Raw genomic sequence first — 20,040 nt, 5'->3', positions numbered from 1 at the left:
GAGTACATTTTTTTGTGCATGGAGAGAAATCAGGCAAACTCCTAGCTGACCAAATAATGGGTGTAAAGCCACGTCAGTGTATAACTGCCATTAACTCAGATGACGTGCTCGTTACTGATCATGCCAAAATCAATGACACATTCAGGGAATATTATATGAAGCTTTATTCCTCTGAATCTCCCACCAACCACTCACTAATCACAAATTTTCTTAAAAGCTTGGACTTTCCTGACCCACAGAGAGATCTTGGATGCGCCATTTTCCAAAGAAGAGATTAGCGCTGCAATTTTCTCTCTACAGTCAGGGAAGTCCCCTGGCCCAGACGGCTTTTTGGTAGAATTTTTCAAATCATTTGCCCCACAGCTCGTACCTCTACTCCACTCGGTTCTATCTGAAGCATTCACACAGGGCAAACTGTGCGTCATACAGGCCAATTTCGCTTTTGATGTGGACTTTAAGATCCGAGCTAAAGCGCTGGCCCACAGGTTGGAAAGGGTCCTGCCAGCAGTCATATCTGAAGATCAGTCTGGCTTTGTTAAAGGGCGCCACCCCTTTTTCAACATCCGACGCCTTCTTAATATCCTGCACACGCCGTCCAAGGACACTCCAGAATGTGTTCTTTCCCTTGATGCGGAAAAAGCATTTGACCGTGTAGAATGGAACTATCTATTTGCTGTGCTGGAAAGATTTGGGTTGGGTCCCAACTTCATCTCATGGATCAAGTACCTATACTTGTCCCCTGTTGCGTCTGTTTGCACTAATAGCCAGAAATAAAAACCATTCTAACTTAAATGAGGCACACGTCAGGATTGCCCCCTTAGCCAGTTGTTATTTGATCTAGCTATTGAACCCTTAGCAATGTTTTTTCGAAGCAGTAAACTTGTCCAGAGTATACAAAGAGGTCAAACTGAACACAAAGTCTCTCTCTATGCTGACGATTTATTGCTTTTTATTTCAAATCCAAATACTTCCCTACCGTCTATATTGTCACTACTCACGTGTTTCAGTCAAGTCTCTGGTTATAAATTAAATCTGTCCAAGAGCAAACTTTGTCTACTAAATGAAGAAGCGTTTCCAATAGGTTTGTTGGGTTTCCCCATCAAAGAGCAGTTCACCTACCTGGGTATTACAATTACAAGAAAGTATAAACAACTTCTTAAAGCCAACATTTTTACACTATTGAAGAATGTCAAACAAAGCCTTCAACAGTGGTCACCCCTGAACACAACTCTGGTCGGATGAATTAATTCAATTAAAATTAATATCCTTCCTAAATTCTCATACTTATCTTTACCAGTCTTCATCCCCAAGTCTTTCTTTATAACTCTAGATTCTATAATCTCCTCTTATATTTGGAAGGGTAAACGATCTCGAGTAGCTAAGATGCATTTACAGAAACCTAAGATTGAAGGGGGTCTGGCACTCCCCAACTTCCGCTTTTACTATTGGGCTGCCAATATTCGGTCCCTGACCTACTGGTTACAGTCTGGGGAGGGTGTGGGCCCCACCAGCTGGCTGGCAATGGAATTAGACTCAACTCAGGGTATTTCTCTTGCCTCCTTTCTGGGTTCTTCTCTTTCTTTATCCATTGACAACTTTACATCTAATCCGATAATTCGGCACTCCCTCAGGGTGTGGGCACAGTTAAGGAGACATTTCAATCTTAATAATTTTTCACTTCAAAGCCCCATCCTTTCAAACCACCTATTCCTCCCCCCAACTTTGGACAACTTGTTCCAGGTCTGGTTTAGAGCAGGTATTATTTTCTTTAAAGATCTCTTTATATATAATAAACTAGCATCATTTGATCAGCTGGCAGGAAAATACAGTCCTCCCAAAACTCACTTTTTTAGATACTTACAACTCAGAAATTTTTTGCAATCCCACCTCTCCAATTTTCCAGAAGCTCCAGCTGCTAATTTACTGGACAAGCTCCTTAATTTGCAACTATCAGGCAAAGCTGTAATGTAGCTGTAGTGGTGGTATAGCTAACTTCTGTGTGGTTTTTTCCCTCTTTTAGTTTTTTTTTTCTTTTTTCACGTCGAGAGGAAAACAATGTTCCAACATGAGAAGTTCTGTTTAGTATTCATTGTAAACAGCTTGTGTTTTCCGTCTTCTTTTTTTCTTTGTAAACTATATCCACAAATACTCAATAAAAATATTTTGAATAAAAAAAATAACCACTTGATCACGGGTCAGAGAATACACTTTTCTCTCTCGTGACCAGTGGCTGTATCATATCCAGCGCGACAAACAACTCTCAAGCAATGTGCACACATGTAAGAAAAATGATTGACTGGCTGTTAGCATGTAGCCACTTACTGTCAGGCTCATCAGGGCTAGTGTACTCAGGTGTGGTAACAAGATCCTCCTCTGAGCTGCTAAAGCTGCCAATCACGTGCATCTTCCCTACATGCCGACTCCTCTGTGCTACATTCTCAGTGGCTGGCTTCCTCTTCAGGGTTGAGCTTGGGTCCAGTAGTTGTTGTGATAATGGGCTGTGACGGGAATATGTTGGGCTTATGTGAGTGGTTGCACGGTCCACAGAGTATGACCTCTGACCTCCAGATTTGACCAATCCCAGAGGCAGATTCTGACGAAGAGCTGAGAATGAAACGAGTAAAACCGATCACAGCCTGCTAATAAATGGTAAATGGCCTGCATTTGTATAGCGCTTTACTTAGTCCCTAAGGACCCCAAAGCGCTTTACACTACATTCAGTCATTCACCCATTCACACACACATTCACACACTGGTGATAGCAAGCTACATTGTAGCCACAGCTGCCCTGGGGCGCACTGACAGAGACAAAATAAGATGTGAGTAGATGGGCGGACATGCCCTTACCTGAATGCCTCATGGTCAGGTGGTCAGGCTCTGGGGTTGCCAGGGAAACATCACTGTGGCGGCGCTGGTGGCGGACCCTGCCTACCTGAGCTAACATCCTCATGGTTTCTTCACTTGGTTGTGTCTTCACTGGGTATCGGGCAAGGTTTGGGTCACTACGGTACCGTGCCTGAAACTCCACTTCCTGTTGTCGCCGCAGCTCAAGCTCATCCTGACGTTGGTCTAGAGGGTGATCCTGAGCCAGGAGGTGAGAAAGGTGAACATTATCATCATCATCAGTTTGGTAAGCCCTGAAGCCTGCTATGTTTATCACAGCTCAACTGTCATTCATAGCACGACTTAACCATCAATAAATGAAATTAATTAAATCATTAAGAAAAAACTATTAAACTAGTGAAAAATAGTTAAAACATTTAATTAATTGCTTTTGGCAAACAGAATGGTTCTTTTATAGCACGTTGTGTACTCGGGGAGTGCAGAAAAATGCTATATGACAACCAGTCCATGTAACAAAGACAATCGTATGAATGAATTTAATGAATGGGTGTCAGTGGCATGTTGTATAAAGTCCTCAAACAGAATGAAAAGCGCTATATGCCTCAACATGCCTCATTCTCCCATTCATAGAAGCACTTTTTTAATACTATGCAGTGCTTTCTATCTAATATTCACACACATTCACACTCTGATGGATGCACTGGAGAGCAACTTTCCCAAAAGTTATTTGGAACGCAGTTCAACCTTTACACTAGCAGACCTGGTCAACCACCTGTGCAACAACTACTCCATTTTCTTTGTTGCATTTCATCTTTCATTTCTAAAGAAAATAAATTATTAAACAGCTTCCCGCATCAGATCAAATAATTTACAAGAAATGTGAGCAAATAAATGAATTTCACCTGTCAGACTCACCTGTGAGTACCAGCGACCTCGCCCATCTCTTATTGGTTGCCTGTGTGCCTGTAGCTCTTCCTCTCCGTAACCATGACAGTAGTGTGGCGATCGAGAACGGTTGTTCACAGCAAGGTCCGATGGTGAGCTAGGCATCCTGCTCCTCCTGCCATTATAGTACAATCCCGAGGGGCTCTGCCTCCTGTCAGTCACAGAGTGTGATCCAGTGAGAGTGGAGGAGGAGCAGATTGTCAGCCAGCTGATACATATATACCCACACTCTACACAGAACCAAAGCTTCAAGAACTGAGGAGTCTATTGTTAATAGTATTACTACTAGTAGCAGTATATGAAGTTCTTCCTGTTCAGACTTCCTTTTTATCGACCTGTTTCAAGGCTTTTTCACCTGTACTGTCAACTTTTTTAAAAGGTCTTCACTGTAATAATAAACTCATTGTTTAAGGAAAACTACATTTTGACTCCTGTTCTATGTTTACGGCCATAAAATCTCAACTCTGTCTGAGTTAAATTCTGTTACCAAAACCAGAACCAGCAGCAGACATCGATGCAGCATAGAAACATTTAAACTTTTCTCCAGCAGCTCCAGACAACATGCAGTGTTCACAAGCATCAAAATATCAAAGCACTGGTTAAACCTACTAACGGTGAAAGTGAATCCGATTTCTGATCAACAAAGTTTGAGTCTGTATCAACAGACATAAACAGACAACAACAGCATAAACAGACAACAACAGCATAAAGAAGCTGAGATGTGTACTTACATGCAGTCAGTCTGAGTGCAACCACATACACATTTAATTAAAGTTTTTACAGCTCTCCTAGGAATTTTGAAGCTTCATATTGACCAACACCTTGACACGCTCAGCAAGTTTATGACTGACATGGATCACACCGGAAGGCCCTCCCCCTCTCCAATCCCAGCAATACAGGAAATGACATCACTGCTGTTAGCCTGCATGCTGTATTTAGCACCAGCAGTAATCCTCTGCAAGGTACCAGATTATTAATCTGTTAATTTGATTACAGGATGTGTGTGTGTGTGTGTGTGTGTGTGTGTGTGTGTGTGTGTGTGTGTGTGTGTGTGTGTGAGAGAGAGAGAGAGAGAGAGAGAGATGGAGGTCACTCTCTAATTAAAAACAATCTCACTAATTAAAAGTTTAAATTTAAATGAGAAGCATGCAGGCACAGCTGACAGTTAAATGGCCTCAGGAACAAAAAAATGATAAATAATATAAACAATGAATAATACCCACCATTCTGCTGCACCATTACTCAAGGGCCCCGTGGCACCCAGTGGCCCATGTGTAGGTGGGTGGGGAGCCCTGTGTAAGCTGTAATTGATGGATAGCATTTCAGGGGAAAAGTCCCCTGACCGAGTGAGAAACTCCTGCTGCTTCCTGCACACATTGCACACCCACATCACCTGAAACACACACACCGAGTTTGTTTACTATAAACGCATGTAAGAGGCTGCTGTTGCCTGATTGGCTGGTTTTCCTCCTGATGTGATAGTTGGCATGCTTTACAGATCATGTGGTGTCTCCTGAGTTCCAAACAACCAAAGATGCACAACTTCACATATTTTCCAGAGATGATGCAATTATGTCATTAGTGGATGTTGATAAATAAGTTGCTTTTATTGAAAATGAACTTCTAGTCTTTCAGTTTAATACATTCTGTTAAATTTCCTGTAAGTTTATCTTTTTACACAACTTACATATTGAGAAAAACGGATAGGTTTTCTCTGTACTTAGATTTTCCTGCCATGGTGAATCCTGGGCCCTATTTCAGGAAGCCGGTTTAGTGGAAAAACTGAGTAAGTATACCCTGAGTTAACGAAAACTGGTTTTTCGGTTTCACAAAGCGAGTTCAGCTGAAGCCTGAGTGAGTCACTATGACGACACACGCCGTGAAGCTAACCTGCCCCCTAGCAGGTTTACTACAACTAACCCTGACTGTCTCCGCCCCTTTGTCGGAAACCTGACAGTAGGAAGTGTCGGACATGGCGTGCTCCTTCCTTGAAGAGCCAGTAGATCGTGAAGCCCAAATTCTCCGCAGAGCTCTCCGCCGGGAGAGAGTGATCAGAGCGCGTTTGGACATCTTATCATTTCCTGATGATTTCCTGTGTGAACGTTACCGTTTTTCAGCACAATCTATAATTTATTTTAATAACATCCTCAGGCCATATATTACGCATGTGACACATCGCGGACATGCTCTCAGTTCTGTACATATTATTTGTATTGCACTTCGGTTTTTTGCAAACGGGAGCTTTCTGTATAATATTGGTGACGCTGAGCACGCTTCCAAGGCTACCGTCTGTCGGGCAGTCAGGAATGTTACAGTTGCACTGAAATGTCTCCTGTACTCGTTTGTGGTGTTCCCCAGTCATAGACCCACAAGATTTATCAAAGAGGGATGCCACAAAATTGCAGGTATCAGGGTGACCAAAACGTAATGTATGATGTGGTGATACTTGGACTACTACTTAAATTTTACATTTATTTTCAGGGTTCCCAGGCGTGTATACAGTGGAGCAAAAAAGTATTTAGTCAGCCACCGATTGTGCAAGTTCCCCCACCTAAAATGATGACAGAGGTCAGTAATTTGCACCAGAGGTACACTTCAACTGTGAGAGACAGAATGTGAAAAAAAAATCCATGAATCCACATGGTAGGATTTGTAAAGAATTTATTCGTAAATTAGGGTGGAAAATAAGTATTTGGTCACCTCAAACAAGGAAAATCTCTGGCTCTCACAGACCTGTAACGTCCTCTGTAAGAAGCTTTTCTGTCCCCCACTCGTTACCTGTATGAATGGCACCTGTTTGAACTCATCATCTGTATAAAAGACACCTGTCCACAGCCTCAAACAGTCAGACTCCAAACTCCGCCATGGCCAAGACCAAAGAGCTTTCGAAGGACACCAGGAAAAGTATTGTAGACCTGCACCAGACTGGGAAGAGTGAATCTACAATAGGCAAGCAGCTTGGTGTGAAAAAATCAACTGTGGGAGCAATCATCAGAAAATGGAAGACATACAAGACCACTGATAATCTCCCTCGATCTGGGGCTCCACGCAAGATCTCATCCCGTGGGGTCAAAATGATCATGAGAACGGTGAGCAAAGATCCCAGAACCACACGGGGGGACCTGGTGAATGACCTGCAGAGAGCTGGGACCAAAGTAACAAAGGTCACCATCAGTAACACACTACAACGGCAGGGAATCAAATCCCGCAGTGCCAGACGTGTTCCGCTGCTGAAGCCAGTGCATGTCCAGGCCCGTCTGAAGTTTGCCAGAGAGCACATGGATGATACAGCAGAGGATTGAGAGAATGTCATGTGGTCAGATGAAACCAAAGTAGAACTTTTTGGTATAAACTCAACTCGTCGTGTTTGGAGGACGAAGAATACCGAGTTGCATCCCAAGAACACCATACCTACTGTGAAGCATGGGGGTGGAAACATCATGCTATGGGGCTGTTTTTCTGCCAAGGGGACAGGACGACTGATCCGTGTTAAGGACAGAATGAATGGGGCCATGTATCGTGAGATTTTGAGCCAAAACCTCCTTCCATCAGTGAGAACTTTGAAGATGAAACGAGGCTGGGTCTTCCAACATGACAATGATCCAGAACACACCGCCCGGGCAACAAAGGAGTGGCTCCGTAAGAAGCATTTGAAAGTCCTGGAGTGGCCTAGCCAGTCTCCAGACCTCAACCCCATAGAAAATCTGTGGCGGGAGTTGAAAGTCCGTGTTGCTCGGCGGCAGCCCCAAAACATCACTGCTCTCGAGAAGATCTGCATGGAGGAATGGGCCAAAATACCAGCTACTGTGTGTGCAAACCTGGTAAAGACCTATAGTAAACGTTTGACCTCTGTTATTACCAACAAAGGTTATGTTACAAAGTATTGAGTTGTATTTTTGTTATTGACCAAATACTTATTTTCCACCCTGATTTACGAATAAATTCTTTACAAATCCTACCATGTGGATTCATGGATTTTTTTTTCACATTCTGTCTCTCACAGTTGAAGTGTACCTCTGGTGCAAATTACTGACCTCTGTCATCATTTTAGGTGGGGGAACTTGCACAATCGGTGGCTGACTAAATACTTTTTTGCCCCACTGTAGATGGCACTCACATTCCAATCATTGCTCCTTCAGTAAATGAAGGAGACTATGTGAACAGGAAGTCTTTCCACAGCATCAATGTACAGGTACATAGTTCCCTGTAGCATTTCAAACTAACAAATTATTTCATTATAGTAATGGATGCTAATTCGTGTTCTCTGCACTGTGAAGATCATATGTGATGCTGCCAACATTATCACAAATGTGGAAGCCAAGTGGCCAGGCTCTGTCCATGACTCACAAATATTCCGTGAATGTACACTGAGCACAAAATTTGGACATGGTGAGTTGAGAATACTTTAAAATATATAAAGACCAATTGCTTCAGGGACATTTGAACTGAAGTGTATCCTTCTGTCTTAGGAGAGTTCACTGGCTACTTGCTTGGTGATAGGGGGTATCCATGTTTACCCTATTTGCTTACCCCTTACCCTGACCCTGAACCGGGCCCACAGCAGCGATATAATCTGGCTAATTGCAGGACAAGAGCCAGAATTGAAATGACTATCGGAATGCTTAAGGCCCGGTTCCAGTGCCTGCAAAGACTCAGGGTCACCCCAGAAAGGGCATGTGACATTATTGTGGCATGTGTGATTCTTCACAACATTGCCACAATTAGAGGAGAACACTGTCCTTCTGAACCAAACATCAGCAGTGATCCAAACCATGAACATCCTGACCCTCCCACGGACATACAAGATGGAAGTGCAGTCAGAGACACCATATGTCACAATCATTTCTTTTGACCCATCACCTCAACATGTTGAAAGAAGAATAAACAGATTTTTTGTTCAACTGGCTTTATTGGTCGCCTGTATTTCCTGTACACAAAGTATTAAAAGATGTAAACCTCATAAAGTGTCTCTGTTGCTTCCTCCTCTGTAACAGCTGTCAATGTTTCTTCATTATTTTCCTGTAGTAAAGAAATAAACAACATTGCTGTTCTACTGTAAACTCATCTAATCTGTGGAGTATTACTCACAACTGCATGTTGGTCTGGCTCAACAGGAGGCTGCACCAGATGCAGTACACCATCACCATCAACTGATAGAATATGAGGTTTATACAGGTCACTTAAACTTACAAGGGACCAAATGGCAATTAACAAACATACCAAGCACCTTACACTTCATTGTCATTATGCTCTCAAAGACAACCAAGACTGAGGGAAGGCAAAATCAGTAGGAAAATTACTTCACTACAAAATAATCCATTATGGTGAAGAGTTTATCAGATGAATGAGTGGCACTGCAAAGGTGACTGTGAAGAAAGGATGTATACACATCATGTATTATTTTGAATTTACCCCTTATGTCGGCACTTGTGTCTTGCGGGGTTATTGACTCAGAGGATGTCCCCGCAGAGATGCCTTCGGCCACAGGGCGCCCACTGTTTTGGCTGAGGGCCAACTGCTCAGCCTCTGTGTAGTGGTGGTGGAGGACCCCCACCTGTTTTTCGGGCCTCCGCTTTTTTTCTGTTGGCTATAACAGGCCACATTTGAGCATACAGAGTAAGCAAATATGTACTTGTAATGTGCTCAGATAATTTCAATAAGTGCTTACAGAAAGGAAATTAATGTAGCCTCTAACTGCAATTGATTTACATGGGACAAACTGACCAAGCACTGTGGCTCATAATACAATTACACCTTACCTGTTTGGACTATATTTTTATATTTCATTTTTACTTGCTGCCAGGCACGTTTGGGGCCTGTTGGGTTGCACCTGCGCTCACATCACATCACAAAATAAAATGTATAAAATAACAAATAAAATAACATATGATAAAATAACGTGTTAAATGGGTGGAAATCCCTAGATCAATGTTTATATTAACACTCACGCATTGACTCTGTCAGCTATGTTTTGCCATGCATGCTCCCTGTCTTTTGCAGCTGTGGCTGCGTTACTTTTTTCCGCGGAATTTGTATGTTATCGGCATATGCTGCCATCAGAATTTCGGCCTCAAGCGCTGTGACATACATTGACCGCGCCTTCTTTCCCTCCGTCTCCATGGTGACTCGCTTAATCTGTGCTCCGCTTATCAGGGCTTTATGTATCCTCGTCCGCGCGCTTCACTTGGGGTTAAAGCAACTCCGCGTTGACTGAACTAATTGTTATCAGCCTTTCTGAAACCGAATATTCCGAGTTGGACAGTTCGGGGTTACTCAACCCTGCGTATCGTTTTTCACTCTGAGTTTTCTAAACCGGCTTCCTGAAACAGGGCCCTGGTATCAGAATTCACCATAGCAATGTGTGGCAACGGGTAAATGAAGAGTAGAGCTTCCATTTAATCCAGAGGAGCTGGAATATGAAGATGCATCAGTGCTGACATGATATTTACCGTAGAAACAGGAGGGGAGAAAAAAGTAATTTTAATCAAATACTGAATAAGATATAGCTACAATGTCTGCTCTTATGTTTCTGTCTGCTCCGGCTTCATGAATGAGAAAATGAGTCATATGGTCAGTCAGCTGGTTCATGTGCGGCAGGAGGGGAGAAGTCAGAGGGACCAGCCGCCAGAGAGCCAGTCAGGTTCACAGAGCTAAGTTTTTCCTGTTGTCAGCAAACAATTTAACAACACTTTATTGTTCTATAAGCAAGCAATTTATTTATAAGGCACTTTCAGACAACTCCCAGCTGAAAACAAAGTGCCGTACACTTGACATGCCTAAGAAACAATACATTGAATAACTTAAGAAATATAAAATACTAATTAGAATTAAATTAAAATTATAAATCAGCACATTAGATTAAAGGCAGCCAGCCAATGGAGTGAAGCCAGAATGGGAGTTATGTGCTCTCTTTTGCAAATTCTGGGTTAAAAGTCGTGCAGCAGCATTTTGAACCAGCTGCAGACGAAAGAGAAGAAACAGACTTACTACAAAATACAGTGCATTACAGTAATCCAAATGAGATGAAATAAAAGCATGGCTTACTGTTTCAAAATGTGGCCTGGATAAAATAGGTCTTACCTTTGCCAAGCACCTTAAATGATAAAAACTGGACTTGACAGGAGCCCTAATTTGAGTGTCCAATTTAAAGTCACTGTCCATCTTAAAACCCAAATTAGTAACAACAAGTTTAAAATGCCGGGGGTCCCAAATCAATAGCGGAGGGATCACTAGGTCCGCAAGGACCAAACACAATCTCCTCGATTTTTCTTGAATTACATTTTTAAAAGTTTAGGGACATCCAAGTTTTAATATCTTCTAGACATGCCAGAAGTAGTTTAATAGAGAAGGCATCTTTCTGCTTCAGAGGCAGATAAATCTGGCAGTTATCAGCATAACAGTGGAAGGAAATTCCATGCTTTTTAAGGATGGTTCCCAAGGGCTGTAAATATGATGAAAAAAGCAGAGGCTCTAGAATTGAGCCCTTCGGGACCCCAAACTGAAGAGCCGCAGAAAAGGACTCATACCCTAAAAAGTTAACACTAAGTTTGATCAGAAAGATAAGACCTAAACCCATTCAAAGTAGTACCACGAATGCCTGCAAGACGGTGTAAACGAGACAGTAAAATGTTGTGGTCTACAGAGTCAAAAGCAGCTGTTAGGTCAAGGAGGACAAGAACAACATGATTACCAGAATCACAGGTAGGGAAGATATCATTAAAAACCTTTAAGAGTGCTGACTCAGGATACTATTCTCATTTTTTCTTAAATCAATCAATTGGGAATGTACAATTTTCTCTAAGATTTTAGACAGTAAAGTCAGCTTGGAGATAGGCCTGTGGTTAGTCAATACAGTGTGGTCCAGGGCGGGTTTCTTAAGAAGGGGTTGTACTACTTCCTGCTTAAAATAAGCAGGGACTACACCAGACATTAAACGGCTGTTTATAATACCGTAGTAAGAACAGTCTGTGTGAGGCAAAATCTTTTTAAAAAATTGTCAAGGGACAGGATCATTTGGAGACAAACAGGGCCTCAGATGACCAACCACATCCTCTAAAAAAGAGAGTTACAGGCTCAAACTGGTCAAAAACAGCAGAGCAAGGGATCGAGACGGAGGGGTCAGATTCAGGGGCAGAGATGAGAGCCCACGTAGCTGCTATCTTCTCATTAATAAAAAAACCCAACACAAAATCCTTAGATAGTTTATGAGAGGCTTCCAAACAGCCACTTTGTGGAGCATTTAAAACTAAGTTGATGGAGTTAAATAACACACGTGGATTATAACTGTTGGAGGAAATTGTCTTGTATTAAAAGTATTCCCTTTTAGCCTCCTTGACTGTATCCTGATAGAGACACCACCAGTCCTTTAAGATTTGAAGAGACACCTGCAGTTTGTCCCTCTTCCATCTGCGTTCAGCTCTACAACACTGCCTCCTCACAGCCCGAGTGGTGTCATTAAACCACGGCTCGGTTTTAGCCTTGAGCTGCCTGGTTTTTAATGGTGCCACAGAGTCGAGAATAGCTTGGTAGGAAGATTCAAAGCATTAAAATCTGATCCTAAAACAAAAAACCTGCACTGCACCTGCTGACCTCGTATCAAATTTGTATTGAATTCTGTTTTTAGATTCTTTAAAAATATTTAATCACCAGCTAGAACATGTCTAGAGTAGGTGGCACTCATAGGGATCATTTTCTGTGGAAGAAGAGTCCCGTGACCTGCAAAATGCCCCTTTTAGATTGATCAGATGCTGCAGCACCATCCCTTTCATGTGAATGCACAGGTTAAATGCTGAGTTGATAATCAGCTTCGTGTGAACACTTATCCTGATCTCCAGTGTTAGGGTGAGTACAGGGCATTTTGTAGTACAGGGCACAGTTGTGATAGTTGATGGTAGCAATCTTGATTTATACATAAGTGGGCAGATGACTCAAAGCAGTGACAGTGGTGCTGAAACTTTGTGAGTCTGATCTTAAGTAACATTTCCATTTTACCGTATCAAAGCAGAGCTACCTGAGGGACAATACCAAACGCATCCAGACCATGGCTGTATAAACATTTCATTTACCACTTATGAATTGCTGTTGCTTTTATGCACAGTATCCAGCCTGTGTCAATCAAATCAAAGCTAACAGTCTGACATTTAATCGTTTCATTTCAGACGATCTAGAGTTGTTAAACTGTCACTGAAAAAAATAATTAAACTGAAAATGACCCCAGATATTCAGCAATGTCCACAGCAAAAATGCACTCATAGACCAACCTTATTGGCTCTCAAGGAGACACGCCCCCCACAGCGGCCGCAGAAACGACTCTGGCAGTAGCAGCATGCTCGGCCACAGCCATCGGCAAACTTGGTCTTGCGACAGATCCCGCAGGTTGGAGACTCTGCCCGCGCTGTCTGAGCCTCTGGAGACTCCTCACCCAGCTTCTTCATGTGGTCTTTATACATCTCAAACTGCTGATGTAACTTCCTGTGAGGAGGAGGTTTTTAGAGAGAGGAGAGGTCAGAGGGTGACATATGCTAAACTTGTACTGAAGTCTAAAGGACCAGTGAGCTGGTCCTTGTTTGGTTCATTAAAGAGGCGAAGCCAGGCATGTACGATTGGATTTGGACCTTCAGTGTCAGACTGCGACATGATGAATAAACACAGCATCAGGTGTCTACCTGAACTGAGGCTCAGGTGAGACACAAACACCTGTGCTCAGGTAAGCCTCTGGGTTTACTCACATCTGCAGCTCGTTGTCTGTTGGACTTTTAACCTGCAGAACTTCGGACACGTTGGTGGCAACGTTACTGACCAACTGACTGAACCCTGAGAATGGATTCCACCTGTCCAGGTAATACACACAGTCAGCTGACAGGAAGCACATCAGTGGGTGGGAGGGGCAGCGTGGGACACAAGAAATAGCTTATTGAGGAAAAGAGGCGTGGCTAAGGGAGTGCACTCTGGGAGATGAGGTACTTACGAGGACGAGGGAGGTTTCACTTCCTCCTGCTCCCTGCAGACATAGACATGATGGCGATGATGATGATGATGATGATGATGATGATGATGATGTCAGTGATATAATTAATCATGAAATAATATAAAAACAAAATCATAACAGAAACAAACTGAAACTGAAGCTTTAAATTAGAGCCCTGCATTGGGACTGGGATCCCACCCAACGCAAATCTCGCAGGAGTGGGGGGTTTTAAGGTTGCCGTGGGCAACAGTTGGTCTCAAAATTGTTAGCAGGACGAAGAGTGCAACTGCTGTTGGTAACAAAATTCAGATTGGAGAGTCTAAAACTAAAGAAAAGAGTGGAAAGATGGATATTTGGAAAAGTTATAAAATAAAGAAAGTAAAGCGCTGGACATAAAGTGCCACATACACATGCATTAATCATAGCGCGTTTATAATGTGGTTCACGTGACCAACTCACTACCCCAGTGGGCAAGACATTACAGTTGATAGTACTGCAGGACAAAAGTGTTGTTTTTTTCACCTGTCTCAACCCAAGATTAACTGGATAATCAATTGATTGAAGAAAAATGAAGACATGGAGAGACGCTTTATTTAAATCCCTGAAAGTGGCGATGCCTCTCATAAAGGCTCCAGTTCGATAACATCTACATGCATCTTGTAGAGAATCCCTCACCTTCTGCTGCTGCCAGGACGAAAGCTTTCAAAAGCTACAGGTACTTCTGATCTAGGTAAATAATGCAGTGTGTAGGAGGTGAAGAGAAAGAAACCGTTTGTTGTTAAAGCAAAGGTAAGTGCTACATAGTTCGCTTAAACGAACTACCACATGTAAATCTTATATTTTGTTGACTCGTACATTTACAGTGTAGTGTCAGAAAAGTTCTGGTAGTATTAATTTGTCACATTATTATCATGTTGCTGTGGAGAAGCAGGTATTGGTGGGATTTGGCCTGTAAGGCACGGCTAGCAGATGTACTCACATGCCATACTCTACATCCTTCTGGCAGCTGTAAATAAATGCTGATTAGTGCATCTGATAGCACAGAAACTAAATGGCATTTTGTTTAAGTTAAATGTGCGGACGTTTGATGGATGGCTGGAGGGCAAAGGACTGAAGTACTGTTTTGCCCTCAAGGAGGGTGAGTCCTAGTAGCTCTGACATCATGTGAAAGATAAATATCAATAAGTCTGTGGGTGCGGGCAGGATTGGACACAGACGGACGGAGTGGGTGGTAATGGTCAGAAATTCAGAGGAAGAGGGATTTTAAAAAACAAAACAAAACAAAAAAAACAGTCCCACACAGGGCTCTACTTCAAATAAGCAGAAACAGAATGAGACATCGAGCTGCTGAAACGGGATTAATTCAGTTCTCTTCTGCCACCACCAGGATGCGTCAGAATGCAACAACTCATCCAGTAGCACACACAGCTGAAACAGTTTGTTTGTTGGTTTGGCCAACCATAAAGGTAAACAAACCGAGCAAACAAACAAAGGATTCATTGAAATGATTTTATTAGTCTTCCTGTCACTTCACCAGTTCTTAACTGAAAATCAAACATAAAAGCAAAATGAACAAAATATGAATGAAACAATAAAATAAGTAAATGCACACGGTCAACAGTCATGATGCAGGCTTGGCCAAGGCCTGACATGATGTCACAGCAGCTCCATAAGAGTCCGCAAGCTGAGAGTCGGGAGGTCTGTGATTTATGGTCTAATCACATGCTGGCAATAAAATCATGAAAGTGTTGCGATGTCTGCCCTGTCCTGCCCTGAAAGGTTGGCAGCTGGTCTACAGTGTGTGCCATCTCTTTAACACAGCAATGTTTACATAGAAGTCATTGCTGATTGGCTCATACTTGTGACACACACCAAACAAACCACAAACAAAAAAGCAAAACAAACAAACAAAACTTTCAAAGCTAATCATGCTTGGGATAGGCAGTAAGTGACAGGCAATGTAGGGGCTTAAAACAACAAAAGAAAAAAAACATCCAACACACAGTGAGGACAGTAAGATGCTCGGTTTGACTTCACTGATGAAAGGGCCCACACAAACTAAACATTTTAAACAGACTAAAATAAAACTGTGTCAGATGTGTTCACGAAGACTGCTTTGAAACCCTTTGACCTCAGTGACTCTGCAGTGACATCTGGAGGCCACACGTGGTTACAGCACCTCACAGATAGCTACAGTCCTCAGACGGCCCAAAACCACCAGATGCTCTGATCCCTGTTAAACCACAAACCCCCTCATCCACCAAGCAACACCCACACTAATGGGATAACTGGATTTAGTCTGCAGTTACAGTAAACTCGAGAGACAGACTGTTAAGAACCAGCAAGCCTGTAAAACCTACAATATCCACCAGAAATACAGCAAAGCATTCTGGGAAAAATTCTGACAGACACTACTTATTCTACTGCAGCACAGCACTGTACAGAGAAACAGTGAAAACCAGCTCCATCTGCACCCTGCACAATCAAACTGAACACGCCAGTCCTCATTCTGTAGGATCTGTACTCATACCAAGCCTGTCTCAATTAGCTCAGTCTGCCACCGCTGTCTCATCAAAACCTCCTCGAACAGGATGAACCACACTGAGATGGCCGCAGTTCATTTGGAAGATTTTACATTAAAAACACGTCATGAAGGATTTGAGCAAAGATTCCAAAAAATTTCAACATGACATAAAAATGTGACTTAAAATTATTCATCTATTATCTGATGAGCTTTCACATTTATCTGGTGACCTTCTCGAGTGAATGTATAAACATTTACTGTATGTAGATCAGGACAACACTCTGATGTGTGAGGAGACACAAAAATTACAAACAACTCTTCAAGGATGCATTTATGGTAAATGGATGCTGGGTCTGCCGGAACACCTCCTCCAGGAGGCGCCCAGGAGGCATCCTTGTCAGATGCCTGAATCACCTCAACTGGCTCCTTTCGATGTGGAGGAGCAGCGGCTCTACTCTGAGCCCCTCCCGGATGGCTGAACTTCTCACCCTATCTCTAAGTGAGAGTCCAGCCACCCTTCGGAGGAAGCTCATTTCCGCCGCTTGTATCCGCGATCTCATTCTTTCGGTCACTACCTACAGCTCGTGACCATAGGTGAGGGTAGGGACGTAGATCGACCGGTAAATTGAGAGATTTGCTTTTATGCTCAGCTCTCTCTTCACCACTATGAGAACCAGTCTATAATAAATAACACAATAAAAGGCTGATTGATCATTACAAAAACATTTTCCAGTTACTGGTGAAACTGATCTGCTGAATGAACCAATGAACCTCTGTTTAATATGCAGATCACCAGCCTATTTGATTTTATTATTATGTCAAAAATGAAGACATTTCAGTGGACTGTGTTGCTCTGTGAAGGGGGGAGTATTCATTCCTTAAATACTGACTGCTTTCAGCAGAAAGTTCTAACTCACTTCAGTCTGTGCACCACATTCAGACCAGTTTGATCACTAAAAATATTTCCCAGTGACCTTCACATGGTTCCCCTTTATTTTGGTGTAAAGAAGTTTAATTTCATTCTAAAACATCTCAGAAAACACCAAAGAGGCAGAGCAATTATGTCACTTCCTGACAATGCTCAGGAAAAACAACCTGGGTCAAAAGATGCTACTGCTAATCTTTATGCCAGCACGCTAAAAGATTAGCAGTAGCATCTTCTGGCATATTTATATCACAGCTTCAGCAGATCAATGAGCACAGCTCAGAAGATAGCTGGCCACTCTCTGCCCTCCCAATCACATCCTTGTTCTCACCTGAAGGATCTGTTGTTCTCTGCCAATCAGTACAGGTCCCTCAAATGAAACTTAGAAACAGCTTCTTCTCTGTGAGCTCAATATCAACCCAATTAAAAGTGATCAGTGAAACAGTTCATCAATCAGCCTAACCTGACATACAGCAAAATTTTATAGGGGAGTGAATTAGATTAATGATTGCATTAAGCAGTTATTCTAATACCCACATAGCAAAATTGGTATGGCCCGGATCTGGCCCGCACAATGTGCTTACACATGGCCCACATACCGCAAAGAATGATGGCCCGCACAAGGCCAGTTGCAGACAAACTGGTGGTCCTGTACTGACCCAGAACAGTTTCAGCTCTGGCACTAGATGTAAGCCTAATGTGTACCTTAATCAAGCCATGTAATAACAACGTGCCGGAACATAATACTGCAAAGTAACATGAAGAACGATTCTTATAAAGTGCTTTTCTACTCTGCCGGATTACGGAAGGCACTGAACACAACATGCCACATTCACTCAATCACATCCTTTCTATCAACTGAGTACGTCCTAACTACATTAATACACATTCACACTCTTGACATGCAGATAGGAGAAGCTAGGGAGATTGAACCACTAACCTTCCGATCAGTAGGTAACCTGCTCTACCTCCTGAGCTACAGCCACCCAGTGGTAAACATGAGTAAACCTTCACTAGGTTTTGGATAAAGTGTACACTCACAAACCTGTCAAACCTGCATTTGAAATGTTTGCAACATGGGATTTGGGTCTTCAAACTAAAATAGGAAATTAGGAACATGAATAGTGCTATCAATGCCAGACTTGGCCCACATCTGGTTGGAATACACCCTGCCATGACACCAGTCAGTCAGAAGTGCCAGCTTGATGATAGATCTGGGCCAGACCCGTTTTCTATGAGCCTGGGCCACATAAACCAAACCACAATCGAGCCAGATACGGCATGCCATCACTTAAACAGTGACAACTATGCCAGGCCTGGCCCATATCTGGATGACATACCACTCAGCATGCCAGACGTCAGCCACTGCTGGCTGACGGTGATCCAGGCCAGACCAGCGTGCTGTGTGGGTATAACCATTTCTGATTAGTTTAATCGGTTTTGTTTTTAAGTAAACGCCAAATTTATGAGCAGCTTTTAAATCTTTACTTTATTTTATCTTCACTTTTTTTCTTCCGTTGCTGCCTGAACACCTGCAGTCTGCTTCTGCCACTGACGATCTGGAGAGGTCAACTTCTTAAACCTTCCTGCTGCAGCTGCTGAGGTTTTTTTAATTAAAATGCTCACTGATGCTTTTATTTTCTCTGAACACCAGCTGATTCCATAATCAATAATCTTACTTGAGCATGCTCTTTTCCTTCGTCTCCTCCTCCTTCTGCCTCTCCATCACCGACAGGATGATGCTGCGCTCCTCCTCCGTCAGGTGGCTCAGGTCCGGCAGCTCCGGCCCAAGCCCAGGCTCCGCAGCCAGTGCCGGTCCAGCCGGCCCGGACATTGTGTCTGTGGGCCGCTGGAAGAGAAGGTAGCGTCGGTCAGGCCAGAGCCACGTGACTGGATCCCGTCATCATAATCATAAATGATGATGTTAACGACGAAGGCCAGGGAGTTGCAGAGTGTTCACATTATTTTGTCCAGCTCCAGGTGCGTTCAGCGGCTGTGCTGCCGCGGCGAAGGCTCGAGGAGCCGCTCCACCTGCAGCTGCACCTCCATCAGACCATCCACCATTCACCACCATCCTCCTCCTCCTCCGGCTCACCAGCAGGCGCAGCGGCGTCCTTTTGCTCGCTACTCCGCAGTCATGTCGCCTCCGGGGTCAGCGGCGGTTCCGTCCCGCTCCTCCCGGCCCTGCGGCCCTAATACTTGGCCTTCTGTGGTCGCGGTGTCCCGCTGTGGTTGTACGGTGCTTCTCGGCGATAACAGGCGCAGGGGCGAGGAGGAGAAAATAAATAAATCTTCACATGACGGGGAGGGAGGGGGGCACGACGTGACGTACTACAACAAAGATCAGCTGGTCGGGCGGGGGGGAGGAGTAAAGATAGAGCTGCAGAGGAAGCTACAAACAGCGTCATCAGTCAGTCACCCAGTCAACTGATGGATCGATAACAAACATATTTAATAATGTGAAAGAATAATGGTACAGCGTAGAGCTGCCACTCAGACAAAAGAAAGCGTTAGTACGTTATAATATTGATATTGTAAGAACCTAAAATGTTTTTGCTAAAACGTGATAATTATGTATACTTTAATAAAGTGATATTGTGTTGTTCAAACGTGAAAAGTATATTGTACTGATAGTATATTGAACAAACATGAAAAGTATAACGTTAGAAAAACAAACTTTTCAGGTTATAACGTGATATAGCTCTATTTTTCTTTTGCCTGGGTGGCAGCTCTACGCTACAGTAAGAGCGCATTAAAACAAATAAAAAAATACACCACTTTAAATTTAAAGTAGAAAGTGTAGAATTCATGAAATACAGGCCGTCTGTGAATTCT

General features: G+C 43.0%; 1 protein-coding gene across 2 annotated transcripts in view; it reads right to left on the bottom strand.

Moving 5' to 3' along the window:
- Window positions 1–19,039, bottom strand: part of LOC146610042 (regulating synaptic membrane exocytosis protein 2-like) — a 59,321-nt gene extending 40,282 nt beyond the window's left edge. For both annotated transcript variants that reach the window (XM_085346774.1, XM_085346775.1), the window contains exons 1-8: window positions 18,885–19,039; window positions 13,757–13,789; window positions 13,518–13,619; window positions 13,050–13,260; window positions 5,013–5,182; window positions 3,760–3,940; window positions 2,848–3,082; window positions 2,323–2,604 (exon numbers count right to left, since the gene is read on the bottom strand). In XM_085346774.1, the coding sequence (XP_085202900.1) occupies window positions 2,323–2,604; window positions 2,848–3,082; window positions 3,760–3,940; window positions 5,013–5,182; window positions 13,050–13,260; window positions 13,518–13,619; window positions 13,757–13,789; window positions 18,885–19,039 (1,369 nt within the window). The remainder of the gene's footprint in view (window positions 1–2,322; window positions 2,605–2,847; window positions 3,083–3,759; window positions 3,941–5,012; window positions 5,183–13,049; window positions 13,261–13,517; window positions 13,620–13,756; window positions 13,790–18,884) is intronic.
- Between the last annotated feature and the right edge of the window lie 1,001 nt (window positions 19,040–20,040).

Source organism: Diplotaxodon limnothrissa, linkage group LG22 (assembly GCF_057381915.1).
Source record: "Diplotaxodon limnothrissa isolate DT_005_m linkage group LG22, D_limnothrissa_male_GT1.1, whole genome shotgun sequence".
NCBI lineage: Eukaryota > Metazoa > Chordata > Actinopteri > Cichliformes > Cichlidae > Diplotaxodon > Diplotaxodon limnothrissa.
Note: the sequence above shows the minus strand (reverse complement) of the source record. Positions and strands in the feature narration are given on the sequence as shown.